Genomic DNA, 18,206 nt, shown 5'->3' on the forward strand with positions numbered 1-18,206 from the left:
CTATTGTCAGAAACACGGATAAAGTAGACCAGAATTTAACGTGAGGGAAATTTCCTTTATTTTCATCTCTATGTTGGGGGAAGATTGTGTTGGGGCCCTGCCTGCTTCCCCTGGGCACTGAGCACTTCCTAGTGCATGGACTCAGCCTCCACTGCCAGTGCCCACAGTTCTGTTGCTGGTGCTCTCCAGCCTTTAGGGTCTCCTGTGCCCTGGCAGGATAGAAGACAGGGGAAGTTAATAGTCCAGGGCGGGGGTGACCTAACTTGGGAATGGGAGAGCCCCCTCACATCTCTTCCCTAGGGTAGGGGAATTCTGAGCTTTGTATTCTACACTAGCTCCCAGAGTTCTTGATAATATACTCTTTAATGGCCTTCTCCACTGCTGTGTCTCACTTCCCCACTCTCCTGTCACTTCCCAAATTGACTGCTTGCACTCAAATCCTTGTACTGGGGCTTGGTTTCTGGAGAATTCAAGTGAAGAGGGTCCTTTAGAGCCGAGTGTGGCTTGATGGAGGGAGGGTCCCTCATGTTAATTTTTAAAATCTTGTATGAAGCTTAAATGCTCTTTTGGGAGAAAGTGTGGGTAGAAAGATGGGTGAGGAGGAAGGAAGGAAGGAAGGAAGGAAGGAAGGAAGGAAGGAAGGAAGGAAGGAAGGAAGGAAGGAAGGAAGGAATGTTTTGTGAACCTAATAATTTTATAGTACTCCTCCCCATAACGTTTTTCATTCTTCATTCCACAATGTATGTGTACTGTGATTATGCGTGTATACACATATGTAACATAATTTATAGTTTATAGCCTGTTCAAGTAATGAAGTACATTCTTCTATTGGGTATTGATTTATACAGGGCAAATAGTATGGCATGATGAATGCATTTCTTTTGCTACTTGGAATCTCCCTGAGAAGAAGGTGACTCTACAGCTATGGAATACTTTTCATACGCAAAAGCAAGGTCCAGGAACTCTATTTCATAGATTTTGCCTTTTCCTCTCTCCTCACAGAAGGGTGATTTCTGCCCTCCTCCCGCCCCCTGTCCATTCCCAGATCTATTATAGCATTTATCCTGAAGTTGTCTATTTGTTTACTTGGTGGACTCCTCCATTAGCCTCAGCTCTCTTGGAAGGCAGGAGCTTTATCTTTTCCATCTTGGTATCCCCAACAAATAGCATGGCATTTGGCACACATAAGTACATGGTGAAGTAACGGAAGAGTGGATTTTCCTACCTGGAGATCGTTGGTAGTGACTGTCTAGAGCCTTGTGTAATCTGAAGTCTGGTGCCAGTCTTGGCTCCAGAGGTGCTGGTGTCTGCTGTGGGTACCTGAAGCTTGCCATCCCTGCACTGCACCATGATGTCATTTGAGCCCTTGCTGTGTTCAAAGACTGCTGCATGCTTGTGATCAGGGTAAGGGAACAGATAGATGAATTGGGGAGTTCTTGTTCCCAAGTGACTTTGAATCAGGGATTTAATTGTTAAAGAAGGAAAAGAGGCTTATATTTATGTCATGTGATGATTTCCTATCAAATAATTTTGTCTTTTTCTCTGGCCATAGACTTTAAATACGTATTTGATTTGTCAAGCGATAGAAAATCAACAGAATAAAATTCCATCTGTAGTGTACTCTACACTGGATTTTTTTCCCCCTAGCTATTCCTTTAGATATTCTTAGTTCCTGGTTCTTTCATTTTTTCTTTTAAATTAATGTGCCACTTAAAAAAATCATTTTCTGCACTGGTTTTCATGTCCCTAAACTGTTTAAAGTTATATGTCCTTTTAAAGGAGATGAAATAACTTTAAACAGGATGTTTCCCATTGTCATGATATTTCTACCCATAAATGGGGAAAACAATCTGTTTCCTTAAATTCTACAGAAGATTGTAAGATTTAAGATAAAAAAAAGGAGTTAAATGAGCCAAACGTGGTAATTTAGTTTTTATTGTCCCAGTGTTTGCAATGATTTGTAGTCACACTGGCAAGTGCTTATGTGATTGCCTTGGTCAGGGCTCCCAGGTATAGACCAGAACAGGCACTCTGCCTGATTTAAGTGCAAAGGACTTTGTCCCAGAGCAACTAGCTCATAGCAACATAGATACACAGGGAGCAGGGTGGAGGCCAGAGTTGATGTTTGATCACCACTGAAGTGGCCTACTGCTATTGACCCTAGGGCATGCTGTTGCTGATGACATCTGCGTCACCACAATTCTTCACGTGGCTCATACCCATGTCAAAGTCTCAGGTGGGTGCAGCTGGGTTTTAGGCCCACATCAGCATACAAACTCAAGGGAGCCTGGGAGAGATAGGTTGGCATGTATGTTTGTGTTTAGCATCTGGGGAAGGCAGGAGCCACAGTCCAGGGGTCTCTTGCCATGTTGGGAAGCTGTCTGCAGGTGCTGGGCAGCCACCAGTGACAAGTGTCAGCTGCAGTGATGTCTTGTGAAAACAGGAGAGGCAAATTGAGACCTCACTTAAGAAAGGCAGATAAAAGTATTTGCTGCCTCACTAGATTGATGAAAAAACCTACCATAATTTCAAAAATGCACTCTTTTGTCTAAGTTGAACTTAAAATCTTTGGTGTATGTCCTGAGACTTTGTTCCAAGTGGGCCCAGTTATGACTACATCACAGTCTCAACTCTGGAGTAGAGGGCCCTCAGACATCCTTTACTGTAACTTCAGAGGAGTCACTTCAATTTGAAGTTGTAAAATACAAACATATTTTTATATACACACACTCTTGCACACTTATCTGTTTATTATTTTCTTCCCCAGTACACACAAGGGCAGGGACCATGACTGCCCAGTGCCCTCTACACTATGCACATGCAATAACTGAATGTTGATGGCTCAATCACAAGGGAAGGTACTACAGAGTTAGCTGTGAACTAACCGGAAAGCCTTGTAGTCCTGCTGACTGACTGGCCTTTGCTGAGATGGCCATGACTGAATAGGATGTCGTTCCCATCTCCAGGACCCTGCTGAGGCTCTCTACAAGATACTGGCTCATGTGTTTACATGCCCTTTGACAGGCTTTCTGTAATTCCTACCTTTAATGGACCCAAGAAAATACAGGGTTCTGCACTTTATTTTGGAAGAGAGAACCAATATTTTGCTCAGAGGCCCTCCTACCTATCTTGGAGTTCTCTGTATAGCCCCGCTCTAGACCTGGTCCTAGGATACATCTACTATTTTCAAGGGCTCTGAAGTATCCAGTTTTCTTACCTGCCTTCTGACCTTTTTGCTTTGTCCTGATCCAGAGCCTCTAGCTGGGGGCTGGAACAATGATCACCCACTGGTAAGTGTTCCCCCATATTCTTTATTTTTATAATTGGACTCTCCTTTGGAAACTAAAAAGCCAGGAATTTGACTTACATTTGATGTAGAAATTTCCTCTTTTTTCCTAAGGCATTGTCTGCTGCTGGCTGATCAGGGAAAATGTGAAAAAAAAAATACAAAGAGATTTAGGGGGAAATAGCCCAGGATAAATCTCTCAGAATTATCATGTGTCCCATTTGTGGAAAAGATGAGCAGTTTCTAGGTTTAAAATTAGCCACAGTTATCCTAAATTTGCAAAATCATTCTCCAAAGTTGGTCAGTTTACTACTTGTTCTAGAAAGAAAGATATGTGTTACTCAGGAAAGAGAGCAGGAGGTTTGCAAGATAGGTGAGTCTCCAAGGGTGCCCATCTTTGCTGCTGTCAAAAAGTTTCTTCTGAACAGTTAAGGCTCTGATAAAATAAATATCTGTCATATTATTTAGGAAGTGTGACAAGCTGAGAGTCACCGAGCAAGTGACAAGCTGTCCTTGACTTGGTACCTCCATGCTATCTTTGACTGATCGGGATCTCATATTAAGTGATATGCCATGAGAGTTTCTTCTGTCAGTTCAGCAACACGATTTTGGGCAAGGAAGGTAGAATATCTCTGCATCACCTTGAGATGACTATAATAGATATTACCTGCTAATAGCTCTAACTTGGTCCACTAAGCTGAGGGTAAATGAGATTTTGTGCTTTGTTCTCAGGCTGCCAGACAGGGCTCAGGTAACTATTGTAAAATCTCATGCTCTATTGCAAGGAAAAATAAATGTTTTTAAGTTTTTTTATATAACATTTGTTCCTTCAGCAAATTTTATGCTCAGTTTATGTAAGGTTTTATTTTGTCGTGCTTAACCACTGTGACTTTTATAACTGCTCACTAGCAGGGGACAGTAAATTACTAAAAAAAAACTATGAAGATGTCATTTACAGTCTTTGGAAGTTACAGAAAAATGTAGCTTTACATGTCATTTCTTGTTTCTTTGGGCTTACTAACAGTCTGAGAGGCCACTCTTAAGAACAGATCATTTCTACCAAATTCTATTTGATAAAATATGTTGCCCAACATGAATTTCTGTAGACTCTACCTTGTTATCAAGTAAGGAGTCTTAACAGGTCTTCAATACCTAACAAGACAATGCGGACACTAGGGGAAGGGAGCCAAATCTTCTAACTTTCTAACCTGCACTCGTATTGAAAGACACCTTGTGAGTGGTAGAGCCTGACTCTCTGGCATTTCCTCGTGCAGAGATGCCCGGGATACTGCAGCCAACTTTCCCATGGTGGAAGCAGCTGTTGTTTGCTGTTGTTTGTTTTTTTGGGATGGGATGAGTTCAGAATGAGAAGAATAGGGAGGACATTTAAAATTAACAAAATGTTAAAGTACTCAAATTTTAGAAAAACTTAAGTAATGGTCATCTTGGAGTAGAAGGTTTTCCTTCTGAGACTTTAGAGGACAGAACTGTGACCCATCTTTTATTGGTCAAAAAAAAAAAGTCAGACACTATTACCTAACACTAGAGTAGCATAAGGGCACTTTTCAAGTGTTCTCAAGTTTCTGGGACAGATTTCTTGACTTAGGGTCTTTTCACACAGACTCACTGAGAAATGGCATTGGGGAAAGCTGTACAACAGTATGCTGACTGCAACAGAAGCTTCTAGGCCCTGAATCTGACCCAAAAAGCGAGTTCTTCCTTTGGTATTGTCCAAGAAACTACTATCCTTCCACAATAGAACAGCTAAAGGGAAAGACTTGCATGAGTTAATGAAAAGTTGATAGTATAGTCACGTTTTTATGAATGTTAGGAGCCCTCTTATTCAATGTGATTGGAACTGGTACTTGGTTGATAGAGGAAACAATTTTGAAATGAAATAACACTCATTAAAACATCAACTTAAAACACATATTTGCAAATTTTCTCTGTTTCTAATGTATAGCTAACATCTAATGTCCTCTAGTTAGGTACACCTTCATACTTTTGCATAAGCCCCAGCCATAGTATATTAAGTTTTCTAGGTTTATCTTGTATAATGTGGAATAAGAATTTAACGTTTAACCAACTTTTAGAACTGTCTTATTAAAACTTGACAGCAATTTATTTCACAACTTGTCATTTCCAAGCTTTTGTTAAGCATTTGGTTTAGCTTTTCTAGCTTATATGATATAAACTTTACCATGCCAGAGAGCCTCCAAGCCACAGGCACTCCCTATGGCAAGGGCAGGGGTGAGCATCTGTTAGACACAACTGGAAAATGACGGTGAATCCATCCTTCGTTACAGGGTCCTTAATTAAGAGAGTTTCTACTCTAAATAGACTTTAATTAACATGCATGGGTGGTAACTCTGAAAGGACATCTTTGTAAAATGTTTTCAGAACTCGCCTGAATGCGTAGCCAAAGCTTGCTGTAATCAGCAGCATCTGGCTGCACACGTAGTTGGCTTTCCAAAGCGCTTCTCTCTGCCTAGCTTACACTGTGGCGCTGTGATTGCTTTGCTCATCAGACTATTCTTTTCTTACATGGAAAGACATAATGTTTTGGTCCACTCTTCATTGAGCCATCACAATTTTTAAATTAACGATTTGGCGATTTAATGAGCTCTTCTTCCATTTATACAGGCTAGAGTTCCTAAATACCCCTGTCAATGTTTTCAGTTAAAATTTTTTTCTCCTAAGAACTGATAGTGATAAAGCATTATATGTCAAGGGCAGTTTAAAAAATAAATAGATATTATTCCTACTGACATTAAATTGATAGATTTGGAAAATTTTAGAGCTGAGGGAGTAAGAGAAGTGTGTGTGTGTGTGTGTGTGTGTGTGTGTGGTGTATATTTATATACACAGAGGCAGAGAGAGATAGAAAGATGCAGAGAGAGAAAGAGAGAGAGGTACACAGATAGAAACAGAAAAACAGAGGTAGACACAGGAGAGCAGAGGACAAAAATAAAACATACAGAGACAGAAACATCATGAGAGAGACCAGGTGAACCCAAAGCATGTAAAGAGACAGAAGGGCTCAAGATTAACTCTGTGTCTGGCCTGTACAAAATTGTACAGAGCACAGACGTGGAGACTAGAGGCCTTTGGGGGGCCGTGTCACTGACAGGACAAGAAGCAGACCCAGGGATACCAGGAGACAGTGTTAGGTCAGGCAGTAGTACACATAAGTAATCACAACCTGGCATTAATTTGGTGGCTTTGCACCACTTGCTTGTAAGAGTTAAAATGAGTTTTTCAATTCTAAATGTATTAAAAAAATTTTTTTTTGGCTGCAGAAAAGTGCTGAAGGAAATCTCTGTTGGAGAACTAAATCCAAATGAGACTGTGCAGGCCAATTTGGAAGCCCAGCTCCTTTCCAAGCTGGACCATCCAGCCATTGTCAAGTTCCACGCAAGCTTTGTGGAGCAAGATAATTTCTGCATAATCACAGAGTACTGTGAGGTGAGACTTTTCTTCTCTCTTGGAAGTCTTAGTGAAAATCTGTTGCATGGTTAAAAAAAAAAAAAAGGCTTATGTAAAGACACACCTCGAAAGCACAGTTGTCAAACCAGAAGTTGAACTATGAAGATTTGGGATCTCATGTCTTGTAGCTAAGAATAAGCATCTCTCAGAGACAGACAAACTGATTTCTAATGAATGATTTTCTCCCTTTGGCAAACTCAGTCAGAGTGCATATATTTTAAGGAGGAATTTCTGCAGAAGAATGTTTTTTTCTTGGGGCGGGGGGGGGGGAGGTTCCCAAATCTGCAGTAGTCCAACTAGACATTTAAATACCCTAACTGCAGCCTGGATACAGCAGAAGTACATCTCCTGAGTTTTGGATTCTAGTCCTGTGGCCTACTTTTTTCCCAGTGGAAATTTGAAAATGAAAATATGGCTCATTTCTCTGTGAAAATCCTTCATATTTATTGATTTGTGATTTATCAAGTATTTGCAGTTTTGTTTGCTGCACTCTGTTACACTCTGTTCTTTTTGTATTGTACTGAACATGAAGCTGCTTGGCAGGTGTGAGAAGGGAAACTTCACAATGTGTAGGTGTAGTGAGGATGTGTGTGTTTACTCCTGAGGTTAAGTAGAAGGTGGGTGACAGGTTGGGTCAAGCAGAGGACACCTGAAGATGCCAAGAGCAACATGTATGTCCCAGAATGTTCTGGGAGCCCAAAGAAATGATGTTGGGAAAAAAAAGTTGCTTTTTAGAGTAGAAGGCAGACTTGTTTGGGTTGGAAACTTTGGACAACTACATACAACCTGAGGGTGTCATGTGAGAAAGGCAGAAAAGAAGTGGCATAAGGAAAGGGAGCTCAAAAGGAGTAGGGATAGCAACAAAACCCCACCTTTCCTGCTTTACACGTTAGCTGGTGTATCACCCAATATGAAATCAATGGCCAAATTTATCTCTGTGAGTTTGAAATATTCTGAATCTTGACCATTCCCCTTTAGATCAGCCTTCCTATCCAGCTTTCCTGGGTTTCTCCATACAGATCTTGCCCCTCTGCTTAGAGGAAGAAAAAAATGAAAACCCAGTCACTTCAATATTTACTTCTTTATCCAATGGATTAGTAATAAAATTAGTAAGATGATTGTGGTGGTACTGAACAGCTCATCTGGCAAATAGGTCACTAATCCTTGCAAAACTGCAGATATTTGCATAGGCAGCTTCACTGTGACCCACCTGTTATAACATATTTTTCTTTATCCCCTTCAAGTTAATAAATTTATTTCGGAAATAACCAACTGCTACTGTTTATGATGACTACTACCTCTGCTGCTGTTTTTGGAACATCGAATTTTTCAGAAACCCTTTCCTGATCTTAAAATATTTTAAACTATAATCAGCATTGCCCAACAGAATGTCCTGTGATGATGGAAGTGGTCTATACTTGTATTTTCTAGTACAGTAGTTACTAGTCACACATGACTTTTTAGCCCTTGAAGTTTTTTGTTAGTGCCATTGAGGAACAAAATGTTAAATTTTATTTAACTTTAATCCATTTAAATTTAAGTAACCCTTTGTAGCTAGCAGCTACCATATTTGACATGTATAGATGAGATGCTATAACTTTCTTTCCATACATTAATTTTTAAATTTTAATATAATTTTGAACTCCCAGACGAGTTACAACAGTAACACAATGAACTCCCATGTACCCTTCTTCCAGTTTCCCCAGTTTTATCATTTTTCCACATTTTCTTTTTCATTTTGTTTATTTATTTGCTCTATCTAATTTATTAAAAGCCATTTGGGAGTAAATTTGTTACAGTTTGGATCTTGAATATCCCACAAAACCCTATATGTTAAAGACTTGATTGCCAGTCAGTGATGACTGATGTGGTGGAACTTTTGGGAGATGGGACCTAGAGGAAGGAAGTTGGTCACTGGACTCATGCTTTTGAAGGGGAAATTGGAATGCGTCACTCTTTTTGCTTCTCTTCTCGTTGCTACTATTATTTCCACCATGTGTTCTCTACTATCTCACCACAGGCCCCAAAGATATGGAGGCAGCTGACTATGTACTATGTACAGAAAGACCTTCAAAACCATGAGCCGAAATAAACCTGTCCTGCTTTTAAGTTGATTTTCTGAGGTATTTTGTTGTAGCAAAGAATAGCTAAGTAACATAGAGTTGCAGACATGATGCTCCTTTGTCCCAGATGCTACTATGCTTTCTAAGGTCAAACCTTCTTGAGTATAACCACGGTACAGTGGTAAAAACTCAGGAAATTAACACTGATATAATGTATGTAATCTAGTGTTTCTCAGAATGGGACCCCAGACCAGTAGCATCAACATCACTTGGAAACTTGTTAGAAATACGAATTCTTGGCCTCCAGCCCAGGCATACTGAATCAGAAATTCTAGGGTTGGGGTTCAGCCATCTGTTGTTTGACAAACCCACCAAACTTGAGTCTGCAACAAGCTGAAATTTGAGGACCATCCATCTCACCCACAGTCTATATTCAAATTTAGTTCTTTTATCCACAGAAAGGACATTTCTATAAGAATATTTTTTGTTGTATAGCATCCAACTAGGGATCATTTACGTTAATTTTTAGATGATGAGTGGTTTTCATGGACAGAGCTGCACTCCAGGGAGGGGATGTTGCCATGGTAATGGCTGCTGTCTGCTCTGGAGAACAGCTGCTGGGCTACCAGGGCTCTATGCATCCCTGAGCTGTCAGACTCCCACCTCCCAGACTCCTGAGGAATGATTCGTGCACATTGCTTCATTCTTGTTAACAGAGACATTTCTCATCTCCACTCACAAATTTACCCTTAACTTGCACAGGCCTGGCATTGTCCTTTTTTACTGAGGTAAAATTAAGGCTTGGATTTGTAGCTCAAGTGGTAGAGTACTCATCTATTGAGGTAAAATTAATAATATGGGAGATAATAGGTGGCCAAATTTGCACCTCATAAAAAATGATCATTGAAATAACTGATCTTCTGATTACAAAGCTGCTCTTTGTAACTTAATTTGGGACCTTTCAAGACTGAAATATACAAATGCATTCATGATGCCTCTCCATCTACATCTACTGAACCCTTTGGACACATCACCTCAGATTATGTGTGTGAAAAAGCAAATGAACCCAATGTGGTGGTGCACACCTGTAATTCCAACACTCCCTCCAGCTGAAGCAGGAGGATTGAGCATTCAAGGCCAGCCTGAGCTGAGCTATATAATGAGAACCTGTCTGGAAAACAAAAACAAAAACAAAGCAAACAACTAAACTGTCACAACTTGTCAAGATTTAACTTTTTTTTTTTTGGTGGTATTGGGGTTTGAACTCAGGTCTTTACACTTGCTAAGGAGGCACACTGATTGGAAGCCACACTTACAACCCATTAACCAAATTCTTGATGGGGTACAGTTCACAAACTACCAAAGTAGCAGTATTTCAAATACTGCTGCCTCCTGCTCTCTGCACGGGAGGAAGTGGGACTCTTTGCTGTCCCTGCCCTTCACATCTCTTTACCTTTTTTGGCCATTTCCTTCCACTGTGCATCTTCATTCATGTCCTAACCAATTTCCTACGGCCCAGCTCAAATGCCACCTCTCCCACAAACAAAGGCTCCCATAATCTCCTGGATGAAAATCACTTCCCATTCCATATCTCCAAATCTCGTGTCATTTTTATCTTTTACAGTACTTAACACAACATATATCTTATAAACCATCTCAGACTCTCACCTTGTGGGACTGATCATTCCTTACTCATTTTTCTATCACATCATAAGCCTACATAGTGAACTATGAAGACATTCTTTTTCTTCACAGTTTTATATGGATATATTTGCTTACAAACATATATATGTATATATATATGTGTGTATATGTATGGGGTTTTTTTGGCCATACTAGGGATTGAACTCAGAGTTTTGTGCTTGCTAGTCAAGCATTTTACTGCTTGAACCATTCCCTACTCCTTTTGCTTTTTGTTTGTTTTTCGTGCTCTTGTCCGGGCCAGCCTCAGACTGTCATCATCATACCACCACCTCCCAAATAGCTGGGATCACAAGCTTGTACCACCCTACCTGCCTTGTTTTTGAGACAGGGTTTTGCTAACTTTTGCCCTGTCTGGCATCGAACCCTGATCCTTCTGTCTCCACCTGTCAAATAGCGTTATAGGCATATAACACCATGACTGGTTTGCTAGCTTATATTAATGATATTAAATAATGGATTTCATTACAACATTTTCATATTCATCCCTCACTCTCCTCTCATTACTCCCCCTCCCCCCGATAGTAACCTTCTACTTTCAAGGACATTTTTTTTTAAATGATTCTTTACCATTTGCCTCCAGCTGCCTCCTACCTCATTTTTATAAAACACTGACAATAAAATATTGGATCCTTCCATCTGTCATATATGTCAAAAGTATTTTGTCTTACCTCATCTTGCTGGTATACCTAACAATACTGAACTAGAGACTTGTGAGAAAATGCCTTCAGGGCTTCCATTTGAGTAAGGACAAGGCACCCCCCAAAATCTGGACATTATGTTAATACAAACAGCAGAAACTAGGTGAGGTCACATACCTTTAGAAGAGAGGAAAGTGTGATGGGGAGAAGATATGATACCAGCTTATTGGGCTTCTGTTTCCTGCTTGTGCTATGCACATAGCTAAATAGCATTATATTACTATCAGCAGTTACGAACCTAGGCTGCACAATAGAATCACCTGGAGAGGTGTGAGGCCCGCCTCCAGAACATCTGACTTAATTGATCTGGGGCATGACTCAGGCAATAGAAGTTTTGAAAGCTCTCTGAGTAATTCTGATGTGCAGTCAGAGTTAAGGACTGAAAAAAAAAAAGGAGAGGGGAGAGAATGGTTAGTGTGGAAATTGTCAAATAAAGTTATAAAGGAAAATTTGTCAGCATTGAAGGACCATTGAGCCAAAGTGAGTCCCAGACCAGAGAGCAGGGAAGTACGGCCTTGGTCGTGGGTGTAGTTTTATGATCAGGTCACCTAGTTTGTTGCTATTGTTCATTAAAATCACCCAACTTGTTCTCCTTGTTCCCCAAGCAACCTGCTTCCAATTCAGCTCTCCACATATGCCTCTTCTAAAAGGAAAAAAAATGTGCTCCCTAAACCCATATGAACTCCCTGTTGCCTTGGCAATTTCAGTTCACATTGTTTATGAATAAATTGGTATTCTGGATTATTTATTGGTTCCTTCTGAGCTTTAAGTTCACAAAGACAATAGTAATCAAGGGTCTTTCTAAAAGCCATTACTGATCTCCATCTCTGTGTCAGATACAATTCGCAGACATAGTTCAGGGTAACAGAGATAATATGGTATTTGTTTAATAAACTTGTCTGGTAGGCTAAATGGGTAATGTATATCAATGGCTAAAATGCACAGGGGAACATGGTGTCATGAGAAGGTGGTGTTATTGAAATTAATAGCAAAAAGAAATGACTTCTGTCTGGGAATGATGGAGGGTCTGGTATGTTACATTTTAACTTGAAATGTGGGAAGAATTTGGTTAAGTGGAGTGGCTCAAGGGGATTGCAGTTAAAGGGAACCATGTAATAAAAGGCTCAGCGTTAGAAAAGTATGGAATGTGATTTAGGAGACTAATACTTCACCTTTAGTTGTAATGTGTTTGTAGTTAAAAACATACCCTAATGTTAACAACTTATATAGCCATAGTGCAATGATCAAAATCAGCAAATTAATGTTTTGCCAGTTCCCCCTATGTCTTTGGTCTATTTCAGAATCCAGTCCAGAACTCTACATTGCAGTATTGATTTGTCTTTCCTTACTTAGTCTCTTCTGTATCTGTGACAGTTTCCCTTCCCTGCCTTGTCTTTTTATGAGTAATGAATTATTTTGTAGTGTCTCTCAGTTTAGGCTTGTCTATTGTTTTCTCATTGCACTGAGGTTCCAGAGTCTGACACGACTACTGCACAAGTGATATTGTGTACTTCTCAGTGAATTGTATCAGGAGATACAGAATGTCGGTGTATCTTTGATCACTTGCTTAAGGTTCTGTCTTCTGGGTTTCTCCACTGGAACATTACTGTTTTCCCTTTGCAATTGATAAATATCCTGGAGAAGACACTTTGAGATTGTGCTAATATCCCTTCACCCATTGAGTTCAGTGGAAGTTGCCTGTAGAAATTTTTACTGTGTTTTTTGACTAATTGTGATTATGTATTTCCATTATTATTTTTGCATTTACTAATTGTGAATCTCCCATAAGAAAGAGGTGTTTCTTCCCCTCCATTTGTGTTTTTTGTCAATTATTTGTTTATGTCACTACAGACTTGTGGATATTTATTTTATTCTATTGATTATGACCCAATACTGTCATTATCCATTTCGTTGCTCACATTGTTTTAACTTTGGCTATTGGGCTCCTTTAGGTTGGTTTCTGTGTCTTTTTAACATGCCCCGATCCTTTTTTTGACTTGCCTTTATTATTTATTTATTTTTGCATCATTGGGATTTGAACCTGGCCTCATGCTTGCTAGACAGGTACTCTTACCACCTGAGCCACTCCACAAGCCCCATCCTTAATTTTTGAGAAGTGAATTTTTATTAATTGTATTTTATAAATATAGGAATGGGACTTCAGAGAGGTGGAGCGATTTTAAGATAATCTCATAACTGGATATTCTGGATTTTGTCCAGAGCAGGACCAGGGCCCTGACCAGGGATACTGAGGAAGCTATGCTTTTACTTGGTCTATTTTCACTTATACTCTGTATCTTTATGTATCTCTAATTCTATATCAAATATACATACAGAAACACACATAAATTGGCATATAATTTGTATGCAAGTACATATTTTAATGTATTGGTATTATTATTTTATTTTATTTTAATAGAAGACTAGATAGAGCTTGAAATAGTGGAAGGTATATGGACTATGACATCACGTCTTCTGTTCAATCTTGGTGCATTTCCTTGAGCAGTTTACTCTATTTTTCTGATTCTTTTTCTTGTCTTGAGATAGGATAGCAACACCTATTCTGTTAGGTTTTTATAAGAATTTGAAATAATGAGTCTTGAAAAGGTGACTATTGGAGCTCACAGTAATAGAAGTTATTATTATAATAGCTTATTATTTTATTGGTTCTCCCTCACCATCCTGCCAGCAATTTTTCTAGAAGGCAAGTTAATTTTTATCTCTGTATTTTTGGCTTGAAGTCCTCAGTACAAGGACAAAAGAAAGAAACATACAATTCTTAAACACTAATGGATATAATAGCAAAGTTTGAGGTAAGTACTTTCCAAAAATCTGTTTATATATACTATACAAAAGAATATTTGAACATTTTTCTCTTATTTTTTTTCAAAAGTGTTTAAGTAGGTTCAGTTTTTTAATCTTCAGACTCCAGCAGATGTTAGTAGACTATTGCAGGTGAACTTGGAAATAACATGTAGCTACTAGGCTTACTAGGTATCCGAGGGTTCTTATACTACTTCGTACTGGGTGTTAGGAAAAACGCTGCTCACAAAAGAAAGCTCAGGAGAAAAGTCTCACATCCCTAGAGCAAAGTTTAATGGCAGGCGCAAACTGCCAGGCTGGCTGGGGAAAAGATGATTCCGGGCCAGGCGTGGCTTTTATAGAAAGGGGAGGTTAAGGAAGTTAGCGCATGCGCGGTAGTCTCTGGTAGGGGTGGGGCTGTCTTAGAGCAAGGGAATTTGTTTAAGGGTGGGGCTGTCCTTAAAAGTTTCTCAAGTGAGGTCTGAGGATAAAATGCCTGCCGCTTTACAATTGGCGACATTATTGTTCTATCACTGGGCATATCAAGCCTACTATTGGAGATAGTATCTTCTGCTCTTCAAAGCCACTTCTTTGAGCTTTTTGGGGCCACCACCATCCAGAATTTGTCAGTTTGTGGATGAAGATACTCTCAAGTTGTTGATCATTTTGACACTGATTGGTGACCATCAGGCAACCACACTTAGGGCTGTCCACACACTGAAGCTGCCTTACTGTTGACTGAGGCATCTGTGTTCAGAGAGCTGGGGCCCATGAGGCTCTCCATTTCAGGAGTAGGTAGGCCTTCCTAAATTTGCCCTGTGCCAGTTCTATGGGTTTGAACTTCATGCAGTTTGGAAAGACTATAAGTAATGTGAGTATATTATGTTTTTATACACTTGAACTGATCCATTCATGAGTTTTATAGTATCAAAATTGAAGCCATGCTGGTGTGGTGGTCTACACCTATAATCTCAGCACTGGGGAGGAGGAGGCAGGAAGATCATAAGTTTGGGGCCAGCCTGGGCTACATAGTTTAAAAATAAAGAAAATGGAAAAAAACCAAATGCTTTTATTTTCCTTTACTTATTTGGCTTTTTTCTATTTCCTTTATTTTTAAACTATGAAATACTTTGACCTTTTAACAAAAAGCTTAAGAAGTATTTGTACTAATATATTTGAAATTATATTAGTTCATCATAAAACTTTTTTTAGCTTTCCTTAAGTGATTTAAAAGTCTTTGTATAGATGGGAGAGGAAAAATAAAGTTTCTGTCTCAAAAAAGTACTGCCACTGATTTTTACTTAGAAATTTTAATATAATAATTGAAAACCAAAATAAATTTTATTTAAAAGAAATGCACTAATGTTAAATAATCTATAAACCCAATTACATTTGTAACCTTTGGAGTCTGACTTTAATCGGTATATGAATTTATATAAGTATAAATGTTAAAAATAGAATCAGAACATTTGACTTAAAATAGTTTTTTCAAATAGTTTATTAAAAAAACTCAATAGCTTAGTGTTGTGTAGATGAAAGCATTATTTTATGTTACTTCTTCAGATAAAAACAACTTCCATTTAATTTCTTATTTGTGTATATTTATGTCAATAGGAAGAAGTCTAATTCTTTTTTATTTTTATTTTTATTGTTTATTCATTTATTCATATGTGTATATATTGTTTGGGTCATTCCTTCCCCTGCCCCCCACTTCCTCCCTCCCACCCCCTTCGCTTCCAGGCACAACCTGTTCTGCACTTCTCTCCAATTTTTTTGAAGAGAAGATATAAGCGATAATAAGAAAGACAGCATTTTTGCTAACTTGAGAGAAAGATAGCTATTCAGAGAGATTCCTAGCATTGTTTCCATGCACATATGTATAACAACCCACATTGGTTCATCTCTACTAGACCTCTTCAGTACTTTCTGGTCACCTTCCCATAGTGGCCTCTGTCAGTTTACTTTATTAACTCCTCTACAGTGGGCACATCAAACACGTTCAAGTTTTAGTTTTCCTTTCCTTTCCCTATTCCTCCTGTACATGTTCCTCCCTTAGCATGTGACCCATGTCCAATAATATTCCTGCAATTGTTTTAAGTCTAAAGTCTGCATATGAGGGAGAACGTACGATTTTTGGCCTTCTGAGCCTGGCTAACTTTGCTTAGGATGATGTTCTCCAGTTCTATCCATTCACTTGCGAATGACAAAATTTCATTCTTCTTTGTGGCTAAGCAAAATTCCATTGTGTATAAATACCATGTTTTCTTAATCCATTTATTGGTCAGGGCATTTTGGCTATTTCCATAACTTGGCTATTGTGAATAGTGCTGCAGTAAACATGGGTGTGCAGGTGCCTCTGGAGTAACCTGAGTTGTATTCTTTTGGGTATATCCCTAGGAGTGGAATTGCTGGGGCATATGGCAGATCTATGTTTAGTTTTTTAGGGAGCCTCCATATTGTTTTCCAAAGTGGTTGTACTAGCTTACGTTCCCACCACAGTATATGAGAGTTCCTTTTTCCCCGCATCCACGCCAAGATTTGTTGTTGGTTGTGTTTTTGATAATTGCTATTCTAACAGGAGTGAGGTAGAATCTTAGTGTGTTTGATTTGCATTTCCTTTATAGCCAGGGATGGTGAGCATTTTTTCATGAGTTTTTTTGGCCATTTGGATTTCTTCCTTTGAAAAAGTTCTGTTTAGTTCAGTTTCCCAATTCTTTATTTGTTCATTGATTTTGGGGAGTTTAGTTTTTTGAGCTCCCTGTATATTCTGGTTATCAGTCCTTTGTCTGATGTGTTGCTGGTAAATATTTTCTCCCACTCTGTGGGTGGTTGTCAGAGCCAGCAGTGGGACCTTGCCTGTGTGAGTTGGCATCTGGCCTTGTGAGAAAGCTCCAAGGAACTGGGGCAAGAGTCTCAGACCAGACTGTGCCTGTGTGAGTTGGTATTTGGCCTTGTGAGAAAGCCAGATGTTCAGAAAAACAGTATTCAAGGTTCCCAGATGGCTTCGTGTCCTTCAGATATACATAAGAAAGTTATGCTGACCATGTGCTTCTCTTGCTTCTCTGTTCCCGTTTTAAAGGAGACATAACAGAGTTAATTTAAACTGTGCTTCCCTGTACTAATGTAACCTTGACATGTAATACTTGGCATGCTTTTTCTGACCAAATGCTCTCTGTGTAAAAGGAGTTTATAAAAAGCAAAGTATGCTTCATTAAAGTGGCTATTGAGCAGGACTTAGTAGTCCCCTCATTTTTTACGGCTTTGGTCACCCAGGTTCCCCTGCTAAAAGGCTTACAGGTAGTCTCTTCAGTATAGAGACTATTTCTTTTTTTGTGCAGAAGCTTTTTACTTTCATGTAGTCCCATTTGTCCATCATTTCTCTTAGTTGCTGGGCTGCTGGGGTTCTATTGAGGAAGTCCTTGCCTATACCTATTGCTTCCAGAGTATTCCCTGCTCTTTCCTGTACTAAATTCAGAGTTTTGGGTCTGATACTAAGGTCTTTAATCCACTCTGAGTTGATACTAGTACAGGGTGATAGACATGGATCTAGTTTCAGTTTTCTGCAGGCAGATAACTACTTTTCCCAGCAACATTTGTTGAAGAGGCTGTCTTTTCTTCATCATATGTTCTTAGCACCTTTGTCAAAAATAAGATAGACATACCTGGGTGGATTCATATCTGGGTCCTCTATTCCATTCCACTGGTCTTCATATCTGTTTTTGTGCCAGTACCATGCTGTTTTTATTGCTATGGCTCTGTAATATAGTTGCGATACCTCCAGCATTGCTCTTTTTGCTGAGTATTGCCCTGGCTACTCATGGTCTCTTGTGTTTCCAAATGAACTTTAGGGTAGAATTTTCAATCTCTGTGATGAATGTCATTGGGATTTTGATGGGAATTGTATTGAACATATAGATTGCTTTTGGTAGTATAGCCATTTTTACTATGTTGATTCTACCAATCCATGAGTACAGGAGATCTCTCCACCTTCTGTAGTCTTCCTCAGTCTCTTTCTTCAGAGGTTAGTAATTCTTGTAGAGGTCATTCACATCCTTTGTTAAGTTTACTCCTAGGTGTTTGATTTTTTTTTTTTTTGAGGCTATTGTAAATGGAAGTGTATTCATATATTCTCATTTAGTTCATTGTTGGTATATAGAAAAGCTACTT

The 18,206-nt window shown here is 39.1% G+C and overlaps 1 protein-coding gene across 17 annotated transcripts in view; it reads left to right on the forward strand.

Moving 5' to 3' along the window:
* The window catches only part of Nek11 (NIMA related kinase 11), a 295,994-nt gene that overhangs the window by 47,140 nt on the left and 230,648 nt on the right, over positions 1-18,206 (forward strand). For 15 of the 17 annotated variants that reach the window (XR_012443113.1, XR_012443114.1, XR_012443115.1 and 12 more), the window contains one exon: positions 6,586-6,751. The exons of the other annotated variants lie outside the window; for them this stretch is intronic. Coding sequence is in view for 12 of the 15 variants with exons in the window: in XM_074059137.1 (XP_073915238.1) it covers positions 6,586-6,751 (166 nt within the window). In the remaining 3 variants the exon portion in view is untranslated. The remainder of the gene's footprint in view (positions 1-6,585; positions 6,752-18,206) is intronic. 17 annotated transcript variants of the gene reach the window in all.

Source organism: Castor canadensis, chromosome 17 (genome assembly GCF_047511655.1).
Source record: "Castor canadensis chromosome 17, mCasCan1.hap1v2, whole genome shotgun sequence".
Lineage (NCBI taxonomy): Eukaryota > Metazoa > Chordata > Mammalia > Rodentia > Castoridae > Castor > Castor canadensis.